Below are 13,365 nucleotides of genomic sequence, written 5' to 3'. Positions count from 1 at the left end.
AGATCCTTTTTAAAAATAATATTCATAGATTTTTTTAATTTTTACAAGTGAAATTTAGAAAAAGCAGTTTCTTCCCATCAATTCATTTGTGATGGCAAAAAATTCTAAAAATTGTCAATGTCGTTTGATTTCAGTGTCTCAATTTTGTTTCCTTTCATCGCATTCTTCGTATTATTTTTACGTTAATGTTAAAGAATTTTTCAAACTATGCATTTTATTAATACCCATTATATTCCTTCTGTCGTCATATTTATATCTTTGAAAAATATTAATCACCATAAAATAATTTACTTACTCTACTATAATATCAAAACGCGTCAAAGCTTGTTATAAACTCGAAACAATTGTTTTAATTGAAAGATGTTAAATGATCTAACATATTTTAATTATACGTTACTACTAAATGATTCTCAAAAGCGATTGATGATACCTATAAATAATATATTTCAAATTAATAATGATAATAATTAATAATAAATTACTTACGAATTTAGCTAATTTTTCAGTCTCAATTTCTTTGCTCCATCGCATCATCCTAGGATTCAACTTCTGTGTGATAGTAACAATAGTAAGGTGTGGTGAGGCAGCTTCAATGCAACTTGGAAAAAGTTCTTGAATACCTTTTCTCAGTAACATGGGGCATTCTTGTGCAATGCAGTGTAAAATAGGCTGATTTTGATGACTTTTCCGTCTCACTCGTTTGAGTTTATTATCTTTAGATTTACCAACATTTTTCATATCGTTAATTTCAAGACTATTAAAATCATCTCCATCGTCAAGCTCTTCTTTGTTTCTCGGTATCAAAATGGACCGAGTTTCAACTTGAGCAGTAGTCGATTGATCTAACCAGCCAGGTCCTATACTCCCTGGCAAATAAAATCTAAATCCTCTAGGTCCAAATAATTCCCAATTCGGGTTGTTGACCAGTTCTCCATTTTCAATATCTGCGTCAATACCATTCGATTTAATTAATTTGTATGTTGTCGTATTTTTCGCACTTCTACGCGAATATTTAGCCGCAAATATTAAATTTATTGATTTAGAATAATTTTTTTGAATGATTTTACCACAATACATCTAAAAGAATAAAAAATATAATCATCATAAAATTAATAAATAAAACATAATTTATAAAAATACACTTCAAGGTTAGATATCCATGTTTCCAATAACTTATATTTATGAAGCATATTCAAATAAAATAAACTTACCTCGAGATCCGACTTAGCATGCTGATTTAAAATTAATGTTTTCAAAACACCCCTTTCGAGTGTTCGAGTGTAATTGTTTATTTAAATCCTTCTATTATGTAGACATTATTATTATAGTTATTATAAACTATTGTTATTGTTACATATACCAATTGGCAAATGTCATTCGACTAGTTTTATCTCTCTCATATGTTTACTATACTCTCCACGTGTAAAAATGCACGTAGGCGCAGGCTTTTACACAATCATCTGATGCAAGATTTATTCTATAGTTTATAGTACTAAAGTACTGGAATATAATACACCTACTTGTAAGTTCAGTAGGTGTACTACTGAACTTACAAGTAGTTAAAGGTTGCTTTTCAATTACAGAATACAGAGCATAAGCTGCGAACGGACACAAAACACATGCGACTTCGATGTTCTCCAAATAGACTACAGATGGCGTTCATAAATCAGTTGAACTGAAAATCTTTAAGTATTTTATTAAAATTCGAATTTCTGACCACCAAGAAATTAAAACTAAACACTACCTAAGTAATTTTTTAAATTAAAAACATGAAAAAAATATAAAACAATTTTAATAATCTATTTTTTTCAGTTTCCCTTTATTTGAAAAAGTTTTAACCACGCTGAGGACACAAAAGTGATCTGATGATTTAGCGTACATTCGTAAATGCGCTACCAGCAGTTGTAGCCCATGAAATTTTGCTATTCTTTAAAACTACTCGTAACACATCCAAAAAAGTATACTTAACGAAAAAAAAATTATGTTTATTTTGAATGGAGAAAAAAAAACTAGTTTTTTTATTTTTTAAGTCTTTTAATTTCCCGCTAATTTTAATTTGATTATGAGAGATGCGCACGCATGTCTTTACCAATAACCAGCTATTTTTTAACACTCTGGGGAAACTCAGGCTCGTATTTATTGTTGCCATGAAAGTAAAATTATTTTAAGATAACAACATCAATATTATGACAAATATAAATTAGGTGAAGCTAAATAATTATTTTATCTACTTAACATAATAGTATCAAACTGATTGAACAGTCATAATCGGCTTGTCAACGTTTTTAAAATGAACAATATAATATCATATAATTGTTGAATTTCAGGAAAGAAGTGGATCCATATTACAGCACGACGTTACTGTAGAATGAAATTCAGTGGTGATTGTTCGTATAGAAAGAGAAGAGGCTCTTTAGACCACTTTAGTCGCCATTGCTAGGAGTTATCATCAATAACTAGGCACCTAGTTTTCTAGGTCTCTATTTTTTTAAATTGTTGAAAGCGTAAAATGGTAAAGTGTATTTAGTGATTTTGTTCTAAAAGACATATAGGGTTTTTTTTCGATATTGAAAAATTAAAATATCTCTCTAGATATTATTTCTAATATTCAATTTTGAATATATACCATAAGGAATGGAAAAAAGTAAAGTATCTCCAAAAATCATTATTGATGGTCACACAGTAGTATGTGCTACTGAATACACTCAAGAGCAGCCACCACGTCTAACACCAACTGGAAAAATAAGTCACGCGAAAACGAGAGTTTATACACAACGTTATCGCAAAGAGTGGGAACTCATGCCTGATTTCAAAGGTGATTTTTTTACTCTATTATTATTTTTATCACCAACTAATAAAAGTATATAATTTTCTATTTCTCATTCAAATAAGATAGGAAAAAAATATTTTTTTTCCATAATGTTATTACGTTTTAACGAGTAAGAGTATCGTAGAACTCAATACATATTTTTATAGAAAATTTAACGATTTACAGAAAAGGACTTGGACGATTTTTTGCCAAGTCGACTGGTTTAAAAATTAATCTACGTCAAAGTTCAACCCCTAATAATATATGATCAATTAAAAAAAATTTTTTAAGCTTATTACGGAATAATAATTTAAAAATAAGAAAAATCATCTACTCCACGAAGTTTATCTTGTGTTCTTTGGTAAAACATAGAAATTTTTTAAGAACTTTAACGTTAAATAACATTTAAACCAGTCGACTTGACAAAAAATCATTTCAAATTTTTTTTAAAAATCATTAAACTTCTTATAAAAATATGTTGTGAGTTTTACGATGTGCCAATTCATTAAAATGTAATAACATTTTTATCTTCCCGCTAAGAAAATTAACGATTTAAAATAAAATCAGGAAGTTATTGTTTTCACCCGGATTTTCGAAAATCTAGTTTTTATCAGATCTCGATGTTTTGAGGTCCTGGGAAGCTATTCTAGCTAGTTTGGTAATGATGTCCGTATGTATGTATGTATTTATTTATTTATGGATTTATGTGTGTGTGTGTGTGTGTGTTTGTTTGTGTGAACATCTTATAACTTTGTAACGGAATATCTGATCAAAAAGCGATTTGCGGCATCTGAAAAGATCTCACTGAATTTAAATTTTCTGTAAATTAAGACCGAATTGGCACGATAGATTCTGAGAAAACCTCAAAAATTCAATTTTGTTAAACTTTTCAAAAAATGGTTTTTTTTTTTTAATTACAGTACAACCTGGTTATAAATTATATTTCTTTCTCTCTTCTACTCGCATGATATATTTCACATATAGATATAACTACCGTGAGAGTGAGTAAATCATTTGATGTAACTTACAACCAAGTTGTACTGTACTTCAAAACTTCGGTTTTAATCAATTCTATGATATAATCAGCTGTTCTAATAACAAAATAACGTGGATTGCTTCAAGCCGCATCGAAATCAATTGATTTTTTCACGAAATATCTAATTTCTTAAAAGTCAACAAAACGTGTTTTTTAAGTATAATTTTTTAATTATTTATCAAAACGGATTTCTTGCCGAGAATTTTGGTAAAACTCTTTGAGCTCAGAAACGTCGTAACAAGTTAAATTTAGAACGCTTTGCATTTGAAATTAGCGAGAAGTTGCAGGAATGGTCTGTAGGGTCAACAGTTTGACTAATTTTTTTCCCGGTATTATTTAAATGGTAAATAAAATATTACAAATAGGTACCTCTTAATATTAATATTAAGAAGTACTTCCAGCCGTGAGATATCTCCACAGTTGAAAAGTACAAAAAAAGCTCCTGTTAAAAATTCTACAAATGTCTCAACCCAAAATATCTCAGGAAATGCCTGAACACAGCTCCTGTTAAAAGCGGAACTCAAAATTAAAATTTTAAAAGGTTCTTCACCTAAATTGAATTTTAGCACATTCCAATGCGTGTATATATATATATATATATATATATATATATATATATATATATATATATATATATATATATATATATATATATATAATTCAATGAAATTGTAATTAAAATAATTAAACGAATTTTCAGGATGGCTGACATCAGTAGAAAGGCAACCTACACGTGCGTACTGTACATATTGTAAGAAAAATCTTCATGCACATCGGTTGTCACTATTAAAACATACCTGTACAATGAAACATCAAAGAGCAGCACTGATGCATCAAACACATATGCAAAAAACGGGAGAAGGTGATATAAAGTATTCACCTCCATTTGAAACAATAACTTTCGAAACTGTAAAACAGAATGACGATGAAGAGAACGATGGCAATGATAATGATAATGATGAAGGTAATAATGATAATGAGCATGAAATCGAGTATGATCAAGATATAGAATATATTGAAGAACAGAGTATAGATATGGACCATGAGGAACAAATTGACGAAAAAACCCAGCAGATTGTTGAGCTGGAAGATTGTGATTCACAAGATTTTTCTTTAAAAATAGATAAAAATGAACCGTGTGGTAAAAAGATTAAGCTAGATCCTGGTGAGCGTAGAGATACATTGGCTGAGGCAATGGCGCATGTACATGGAGAATATTCAGATGATAATGACAATCAATACGAGGAAGATGATAGTGAAAATATTGTGCATGATGAAGACAATATTACAGAAGAAGAGAGAGAAATTAATCAAGTGTCAATAACTAAAATCTTGAAAAATCAGCAAAGTGGCGTTGTTATTAAATTACATAATAAGAAAATTATAGATGATTTAAATACAAATAATGATACTGATGAAATTGAAACAAAGGCTTACACTACTTGTCAATTAAATTCATCACGTCTTTTGAACGCTGCACCCCATGAAATAAAAAAATTGGTTGCTATTGTATCAAAGGGAACGAAAACAACGCTATTTCCTGGTAAAACTTTGACATTCACTCCATCAAAATTGAATTCTAAATTAGTCCTTGATAAACTCAAAGGTAGTAATAATTTATCTTTGGTGTTGTCAGATCCAAAAACACTAACTCAACATTCTTCTGTATCAAAAATATCTAATAACAATGATACTAATATTAATAATAATAGTAATTCTACCATTAATACTCAAAATTACTCAAAAAGATCTACTGTTAACGCTGGTCCGAGTGAGAAAACTAAAAAACCAAGTAATGTAGTTAGAAATATCAAATTTAAGCCACCACCTATTTCCACTCATGTCATGGATACTAGCAAAGGAATTCCTGTATCTGGACTTCAAGTAAGTTTGTACAAACTTATGGATGGACGATGGACCTTCTTGAACGAAAGGTATTTCACAATAATTTTTTACAATAAATTTTATTTATTTGTTATCATTTCTTTATCAAACAATATTATTTAAGGTTTTGTCTCTAACTTAACACTGTTCGTAGTTTAGTGGCTAAAATATATTTACGCTTGACTCCTCATATTGTAATTTGACTCGAATATTGTACTTAAAAAATTGAAACAAAATGTTATAAGATTTCGTTATTGGTCAATTAATTGATCATTATTAGAACATATTTTTTTTTGTTAAATTTCAATTGATTTGGTTTCGAAATTTGTTGTTCGAAAAAAAACAAAAGTAGTGAAAAATTTGGAAAACTCAAGTAGTACCAATATAATACTTAAATCGATCACTTTAATTTATTAGAATAATTACTTGTATTTCATAATTGACACAGTTATGATTAATTTTCTAACTTTATAGTCTAAATTGATTGAAATAATCTGTCAATTTGAATTCTTCAATTATTAAAATAAAAACATTTTAATAATTTTACTTTTTATAATAACTTGTTTACGAAAATTAAAAAAAAAAAATATATCTATGTGGATAATATATTAATTTTTTCTTTCAGCTCAACATTATCGGACGGACGTTGTACAGATCTTGTTGATGATTCAAAAATAAATTTAACAGCCGGCCGCTATAAGATTCATTTCGACGTTGATAAATATTTCACAGTCCGAAAAATTGAAACAATGTATCCATTCATTGAAATAGTATTTGACGTTAAGAATCCAACAGGAAATTATCATATACCAGTTTTATTGAGTCCACATAGCTACACAACTTATCGTGATTCTGGCGGATGGCCGAGTTGGGATGATAGTCATTAAGACATAAAAAAAATTATTGTTTGTCAAAAAAAATTTGTTTTTAACCACTAGAAATCACATTATTACAAATATATAATAACTAAAAAATATATAAATAAAAAAATATGTATATCATTCATTAATATTGCAAAAAAAATATTATTTAATTCTATTGCAATAATAAATTTAAATACGCTCTGGAGTTTTCAAATCCTTCATAAATCATTAATTTTTGTCATCTGACTTTAAATTTATAAAAATTACGTCAAAAAAATATTTTTGTATTTTGGTAAAAATTAAGTTACAAATAAACTTACATGTTTTACTTCTTCAGAAGTAAAATTCAGAAAAAATAAACATGTTGTTTTACTTCTTATCATGTTATCTTATATTGTTTTTAAATTCTTCGACCTATAGTATCACTCAGCAGATAGAGATAAATTTTTTTATTAATTACTGAGCTCAGTTGATGCTGTATAATAGTACAACATTTAGACAAGAAAATAATTAAATTATATTATTAAACTGATAAATAATGGATAAATCACACATATCTACTCACGTACTAGATACAAGTTGTGGAATCCCAGTGCCGAATCTACCGGTGAGTCTTTACAAAAACGAAAGTACTATCTGGGTTTTGATAAGTGAAAGGTAAGTTGTTTGTTTATTTTTTAACATATCAAATTTTCAATATTCTAATGTAATTAAAATAAATACAAATATTTATTATTTTAAATAGTAAAACAACATCGAATGGAAGATGCTCTGATTTATTAGAAATAGCTGGTCAATCATTAATGGAAGGGCGTTATAAACTTGTATTCAACGTAGAAAATTATTTTACTACAACAGAAAGATTGTCGTTGTATCCAATTATTGAAGTGATATTTGACATAAAAAATGCTAATCAAAACTATCATTTGCCACTTCTCGTAAATCCTTTCGGATATAGTACATATCGTGGAATTTGATGTGTGTATAAATTATTTAAAAAATAAAATTATACAAGTTACTAACAAAGCATTAGTTAAACTGATAAAAACTGCATTAATCCTACTTTTGATATTTCTACAGTAAATAGTTGTTGAAAATATTTATCGTTATTAAATAAATTAACTTGGAGGAAGATAAGTTTTGTCGGAACTGGATGACCCTCGGCCGCCTGCTGGGGGTTTGCCACCACCAGAGCTTGGGCGACCTTTGCTACCATCTCCAGCTCCAGCATTTCCGCTAGGTCTGCCACCACCAGGTCTACCACCTCCACCTGCTCCTCCGGGTTTCCCGATGGTGAAACTTGCTCTGTTGCCATTTTCATCTGCTTCATATCTTAATAAATAACAACAACAATAACAATTTTAAAGGTGTCAAATAAGAAGCTAAAATTTCAAAGGGAACTTGGTCAGTTGTTACTTTTTTTTTATTATTAATGGGAAATCTGGTTCTTTTCAAATATGTTTTTTAAGTTTTAATCTATACTTTGATTAAAAAATGAAAATTGAAAAAAAAAAAAACGGAGTACTTAACAGTCTATTGCCTCAAATTTTATCCGTCTCATCAACTATATTTTGTTACCAATATTAGAACATTTCATAAGAAAATATTTTTCATAGTTTTTTTAACATAAATTTTAAATAATTAAAAAATTGTAAATTATAAATCAAAAGTAATAATTAGTGATTAAAGTTATAAAATTAATAGTTTTTTAATAGACAATAATTATTATTCAATTATGCGTCTTTGAACAATATTAAAACGTTTAATTAGTATAAAATTAATTTTTGCAACTTGTTACAATGATTATTTAAGATACTTCTATAAAAAAAATTTGATGAAAAATTTTCTTTTATTGATACAATAATATTATAGGTAAAAATTAGTTTATTAGTCGGGTAAGAATAGAGACATTAAAAAAAAAGAATGAATTGAATATGCAAAGACAAATTTGGAATATGCCTTGGTCAAAAATTAAACAAAAAAAAATAATGGACATGAATATTCCTAAAAATTTTTCATAGCTGATTAATGATCAAATGAACAAATGAAAAACAATTGCCATCGCTGATTCGAATCTCACCTAGATTCAGTAGACGAAAAAAAATTATAAACTATTGTTTAATATTTATCACTGGTGAATACCAAAAAAATAGAAACGTGCTTCACGCTAAAAAGATTCCTGATAGCATAAGTTCATCATAAGAAATGTAGTGAACACTATTTTAATAATTACTACTTGAAAATCCTTGATGATGAACTTAACAGAAATATTTTTAGCGTTGTGCACGGTCTGTTTCTTTACACGCTTATTACAATTTACAATTGTGAAATCACATAGAAACTCAAGAATTATTTATATATTTAAGGTTGGACAGCGAAATATTAATGAATTATAGTATCTAATAATCAGATAAATAATAAGTGGCAAAACATCTAATAAATACAAACTTTTATCAAACTATGAAATGTTTATCGACTGTATTTAACAAATACTAGAACTCATAATTACACAGTCACAATTAAATACCACTTCGGTTAATACTTAATTTATAATTTATCTATAAAAAAAAAATGCAGATAATTCAGAGTTCAATATCGTAATATTTTCAATCAAAAATTTTAAACATTTTTATTTTTAATTAGATTTTCGGTAAGCCTGTGAATTGTGAACATTATGTAATCATATACAATAGTCTCAAATAAATATTATGCCTCTTGGGAATTATGATCGTGAAAATGATATATTACCGGTAATATTATATATTCGTGGATATTTAATCATGTTACCGAATACAAAACATAATATTATCTCCATACTGCTTTTATGCTTCAACTTTTGTGGATAATTATTGTCAAAATAAATTTTTAAAAATAATTTATTCTCTAAATAAAAATAAGACAAGTACATCATTACTAAGAGGATAATTAGATTACAAATTTCAAATAAGAATTGAGTTGTCGATAGAGAGGGGTTGATGAAAAGCAAAATTTATCAAAATGATAGATAGATAGCTAGATAGATAGATAAATAGATAGATAACATCACTGAAGCGGCGCAAATTTTTTTTTTGTAAGATATTGTTAAATTAAATATAATTATCATTAATTTTTTACTTGTTCTTAAATTTAAATTGGCCTAAATTAAAAAAATATAACTTTTTTTTACTACTTAAATAATTTTGTCCAATTCAGATAGCCCCTTGGTAAATAATACAAAGTTTAAAATTGTATAAATAATAATTGTGTATACAATATAATTTCCAATTTTAAATATATAAATTAAAAAAAAAATTAGTATGACTCAATTTAATAATATGAGATAATGTACATTTTACTAAATCTCACTAGTCTATGATAATAGTGCCTTTATTTTTAACTCCCATCTATTGAAATCTTAATATAACAATAACATTTTAAAATTTGTATTAGTTTCATTACTGCTAGTCTTTTAGAATGCCTAACATCAGTGTGTTCAATAAATCGTAGATGAATTATTTATAAAATTATCAAGTAAATAATATAAACAATGTTTCTTACATACAACGAAATGAGTTATAAAATTTCTTAACCTGTGATAAGTAATTATTTTAATCTCACGTTTTTGAGTCATAAATATTATTAAAAGAATCACTACTTACTTAACAGCGATTGGAAGCCCTTCAGGACTATCATAACCAAAATTACCCTTAACTACACGTACTAGTTGGCCATTAACTTCTTTAAGATCTTCAGTTTCTTCCCTGATTACTCCATCTTCTTTAGGAGCTTGTGGTGAAGATGCTGGAACCCGTGAACCACCACTTCTGCCGACGTCCGGCCTGGAACCAACGTCAGCGGCACGGCTACCTGGAGGAGGAGCTTGTAATGATCCTCCGCCAGATTTGGTAGCATGTGGAGGCGCTTTTTGACCTGGTGATAACTTATCTGCATTGCAGAGAAGACTTCCAATCAACAAACACAGTACCTTTAATTCAATATTTCCTGGTTAAAAATTTATTTTTTAAGCTAATATTGAGAATATTTTTTTATTAGTAGTGATTTTCACTAAAAAATTGAATTAATTTGAATTAAAAGGGTAATAATAAATGGAACATAACGTCTTAAAAAGATAAAAGATGACTTTTAACAGAAACAAAATCGAAGAAAATAAAATCAAAGAAATATCAGTACAGAATGTTATCAATAATTTTGAGAAAAAAGTTCCATTCACTCATATAAGATTTTGTTATCCCTGATTAAAAAAAAAGTATTGAAAAGAATTGGTTTTCTAGTCAATCCAATTCTTTTCAATACTTTTTTTTTAATCAGAGATTAGTTAATAAGCTTTATCGATTTTTTATAAATGATTTTTTATCCATAGATGACTCAATAACTATTTATTAACAGTTAAAAAATTTTAATTAATAGCTAACAAATTGTTTATTTAATAAACTTTATCAATAATTAATAAATTTTCATTTATAGCGATTAAATATTTTTTAAATGTTATTTATAAATTAATATTTATCGAATATCAATGAGCATTTACTTAGACCCTTCAATAAAAAGTGAGTGGAAAAATTCTCCTTAGACGTTTTTTATGACCGATACTTTAATAGATAATAGATTCCCATTAGATCAGGCATATTCATAGTCATCTTATTAAAAAATAGAGGAAATAAAAGAAATCATAAAACAATGGTAGTCAGAAATTACAGAATTTGTATTTATGTTAAAAATTATAAGTGTATTGTATCTTTGTATCTTTACTATAAAAGGTTAAAACATTGTTAATATATGAATGGTTTTCACATCACAGCTTAGACAAGAAACATTCTATCAAAAGAAATTTATTTATTTCCATTAAATATTTGTTAGCTGTTAATAAATACTTTTTAACATTTAATAAATGTAATTTTCGTTTAAAAAAAATATTTGTTCAAAGAATGAATTAATAAGCAGGTAATAAATTCTGCTATCAGTGTACTTGAGGTAACTCTTAAATTTTCAAATTTTTACATTTTTCGAAGTCTATAGAAATCATAAAAAACTTTGTAGAATTAAAATTGTAAAACAAAAAACATTTTTAGGGAAAAAAAAAAAAAAAAAAAAAAAACTCTGAATAAATTGATTTCTGGTTACAAATTGATTAATTTGCCGAAATAAAGAGAAAATTTTTTATCAGAGGATAGAGAAAATTCATGACAACTACTAAGTTATTGTCATAGGTAATAAATATACTTCAATTATTTATTCTAAGCGAATTTATTTATTTTTAGCGAATCAATTGTCCGCGGATCAGAGATCATACGTTGAAAAGACTCGCGAATAAATAACGTAAAAGTCTTAAATAAAAAGCGGAATTTTCTCGATTTAGGAATTTTATCAATTCGACGAAGCACTTCATCCCTTCGAAATAGAATTATACATATAAATGTACTTTATCGAACATTTATTCCTTTTTTATTTAGATACGCGGTAAAATTGGTTCAAGATATTTCTGACTTTCTCAAGAATGCCGTTAAAATTAAAAATTCTTGAAAGTTTGCTTCTTTTTCCAAAATAAAAAAGTTTTAAGTACGTTTCAGAATATGTTAAAGTAGAAGAATTTGATTATGTTGATTGATCTCTTGGACCAAGGAGACAATGTTCAAGACAACAAATTTTTGAAGTGACACGACTAAAAATCATCAAAAAAAGTTTTTTACAACCATTCTTCTCTAAATAACAATTATTTTTTCTTTAATCACCATAAAAATTAGAATTTTTCTTATCTCTTAGTTACTGTTTTGAATATATTATTTTAACAATCACAAGTTTGCAATTTATTCTTTAATTTGTAAAATTTGATCACAGAGAAAAAAATGATTTTGAAATCTAAGTTCCAATTGACATATTTGACCGCTTTACAGGCCAGAAAATGAATTGATCACACAAAAAATAAATAAGTAAATAAATAAATACAAAAAATAATTTTTAAAGTTATAAAATCAAAATTTTTACGGTTAATTGACAGTAAATCAATAAAACTATAAATAAACTTCAAATTTTTTATAAGTATGCGCAGTAAAAATCTAATTATCTTCATAATAAAATCATTTTAATAAAAAATTTTTAGCCAATTAATCGATTCCAATACATGCACTTTCACTGATAGCCTAACGCGATAATGCCGCATATTTGCCAATATAAATGATTTGAAGCTCCTAAGAGTAAAATAATGTAATATATAAATAAGCTATTTACACTTGATCAATCATCGACATAATAAAATGCTTAAAAGTAACAAAAAAAATAAAAAACAAACTACTTAGTGCTCTTAATTATTTTTTATGACAATCAACAGTCACATACCAACGTACTTCCTTTAGCGATATCGAGACTCTTCATGATAATGATAACAAGTTTAATGAACAATATTTTAAATAATACTTTTATTATAGAATTATTGTACGAAATGACATCGTCTACTAGGGAGAACGCTTTGTTATACCAAGCCTCGCGAGTGGAATTATAAGAGTAACATGCACTGATGATGATCCTGCGTCTTTATATAGAATTCACCGATGCAGATTTACTAAAGTTTTACTTAGTACGGTGGATATAATGCTAAACATTAAACTGCAGACTGCAGTATCCCACTCTAGGTGATTAGATACTTGTACAATACAAGTAAAGCCTTGATGCATCTTGCCAATAAAAGGTTCTTTTTATTTTTCTTTACAATATAGCAACTCGAGTTGAGATTTACAAGTGTCACCATTCTTTTATTCGATCCGGATCATCTCCTTTTA

General features: G+C 27.2%; 4 protein-coding genes across 5 annotated transcripts in view; 2 read left to right on the top strand and 2 right to left on the bottom strand.

Annotated features, from left to right (window-relative positions):
* Nucleotides 1–1,466, bottom strand: part of LOC141528598 (methylmalonic aciduria and homocystinuria type D homolog, mitochondrial) — a 33,573-nt gene extending 32,107 nt beyond the window's left edge. The window contains exons 1-2 of the mRNA XM_074244738.1: nucleotides 1,212–1,466; nucleotides 487–1,077 (exon numbers count right to left, since the gene is read on the bottom strand). Of these exons, the coding sequence (XP_074100839.1) occupies nucleotides 487–1,077 (591 nt within the window). The 5' untranslated portion in view covers nucleotides 1,212–1,466. The remainder of the gene's footprint in view (nucleotides 1–486; nucleotides 1,078–1,211) is intronic.
* A 784-nt stretch (nucleotides 1,467–2,250) lies between these two features.
* On the top strand, nucleotides 2,251–6,952 carry LOC141528597 (uncharacterized). The gene is made up of 4 exons (XM_074244736.1): nucleotides 2,251–2,512; nucleotides 2,593–2,815; nucleotides 4,546–5,779; nucleotides 6,355–6,952. The coding sequence occupies exons 2-4, from the start codon at nucleotides 2,635–2,637 to the stop codon at nucleotides 6,614–6,616; spliced, it is 1,677 nt and encodes a 558-aa protein (XP_074100837.1). The 5' UTR covers nucleotides 2,251–2,512; nucleotides 2,593–2,634; the 3' UTR covers nucleotides 6,617–6,952.
* A 35-nt stretch (nucleotides 6,953–6,987) lies between these two features.
* On the top strand, nucleotides 6,988–7,812 carry LOC141528600 (5-hydroxyisourate hydrolase-like). Of its 2 annotated transcripts, XM_074244741.1 has the most exons (3): nucleotides 6,988–7,249; nucleotides 7,338–7,570; nucleotides 7,673–7,812. In XM_074244741.1, exons 1-2 carry the CDS (start codon nucleotides 7,131–7,133, stop codon nucleotides 7,567–7,569), a joined length of 351 nt encoding a protein of 116 aa, XP_074100842.1. In that variant the 5' UTR covers nucleotides 6,988–7,130; the 3' UTR covers nucleotide 7,570; nucleotides 7,673–7,812. The 2 variants fall into 2 exon arrangements, with proteins under 2 accessions (XP_074100842.1, XP_074100841.1); XM_074244740.1 differs by lacking the exon at nucleotides 7,673–7,812 and having other exon boundaries at nucleotides 7,338–7,619.
* LOC141528599 (uncharacterized) lies at nucleotides 7,577–13,125 on the bottom strand. Its single transcript, XM_074244739.1, has 3 exons — nucleotides 12,926–13,125; nucleotides 10,231–10,556; nucleotides 7,577–7,924 (listed from the first exon to the last, which is right to left on the bottom strand). The coding sequence occupies exons 1-3, from the start codon at nucleotides 12,959–12,961 to the stop codon at nucleotides 7,711–7,713; spliced, it is 576 nt and encodes a 191-aa protein (XP_074100840.1). The 5' UTR covers nucleotides 12,962–13,125; the 3' UTR covers nucleotides 7,577–7,710.
* Between the last annotated feature and the right edge of the window lie 240 nt (nucleotides 13,126–13,365).

The sequence above is a fragment of the Cotesia typhae genome, unplaced genomic scaffold (assembly GCF_013202065.1).
Source record: "Cotesia typhae breed Kobodo isofemale line unplaced genomic scaffold, CoteBio_Ctyphae contig_44, whole genome shotgun sequence".
NCBI classification, from domain to species: domain Eukaryota; kingdom Metazoa; phylum Arthropoda; class Insecta; order Hymenoptera; family Braconidae; genus Cotesia; species Cotesia typhae.
This window is presented reverse-complemented; position numbering and strand designations above follow the sequence as displayed.

Excerpts from the sequence above, each read along its gene's own strand:
- LOC141528600 (XM_074244741.1), top strand. The coding sequence starts at position 7,131 with ATGGATAAATCACACATATCTACTCACGTACTAGATACAAGTTGTGGA. Across the intron at positions 7,250-7,337 it reads TGGGTTTTGATAAGTGAAAG|TAAAACAACATCGAATGGAA; the intron begins GTAAGTTGTTTG and ends TATTTTAAATAG.
- LOC141528599 (XM_074244739.1), bottom strand. The coding sequence starts at position 12,961 with ATGAAGAGTCTCGATATCGCTAAAGGAAGTACGTTG. Across the intron at positions 10,557-12,925 it reads TCGCTAAAGGAAGTACGTTG|GTACTGTGTTTGTTGATTGG; the intron begins GTATGTGACTGT and ends ATTGAATTAAAG. Across the intron at positions 7,925-10,230 it reads GGGCTTCCAATCGCTGTTAA|ATATGAAGCAGATGAAAATG; the intron begins GTAAGTAGTGAT and ends TTATTTATTAAG.
- LOC141528597 (XM_074244736.1), top strand. The coding sequence starts at position 2,635 with ATGGAAAAAAGTAAAGTATCTCCAAAAATCATTATTGATGGTCACACA. Across the intron at positions 2,816-4,545 it reads ACTCATGCCTGATTTCAAAG|GATGGCTGACATCAGTAGAA; the intron begins GTGATTTTTTTA and ends ACGAATTTTCAG. Across the intron at positions 5,780-6,354 it reads TGGACCTTCTTGAACGAAAG|CTCAACATTATCGGACGGAC; the intron begins GTATTTCACAAT and ends TTTTTCTTTCAG.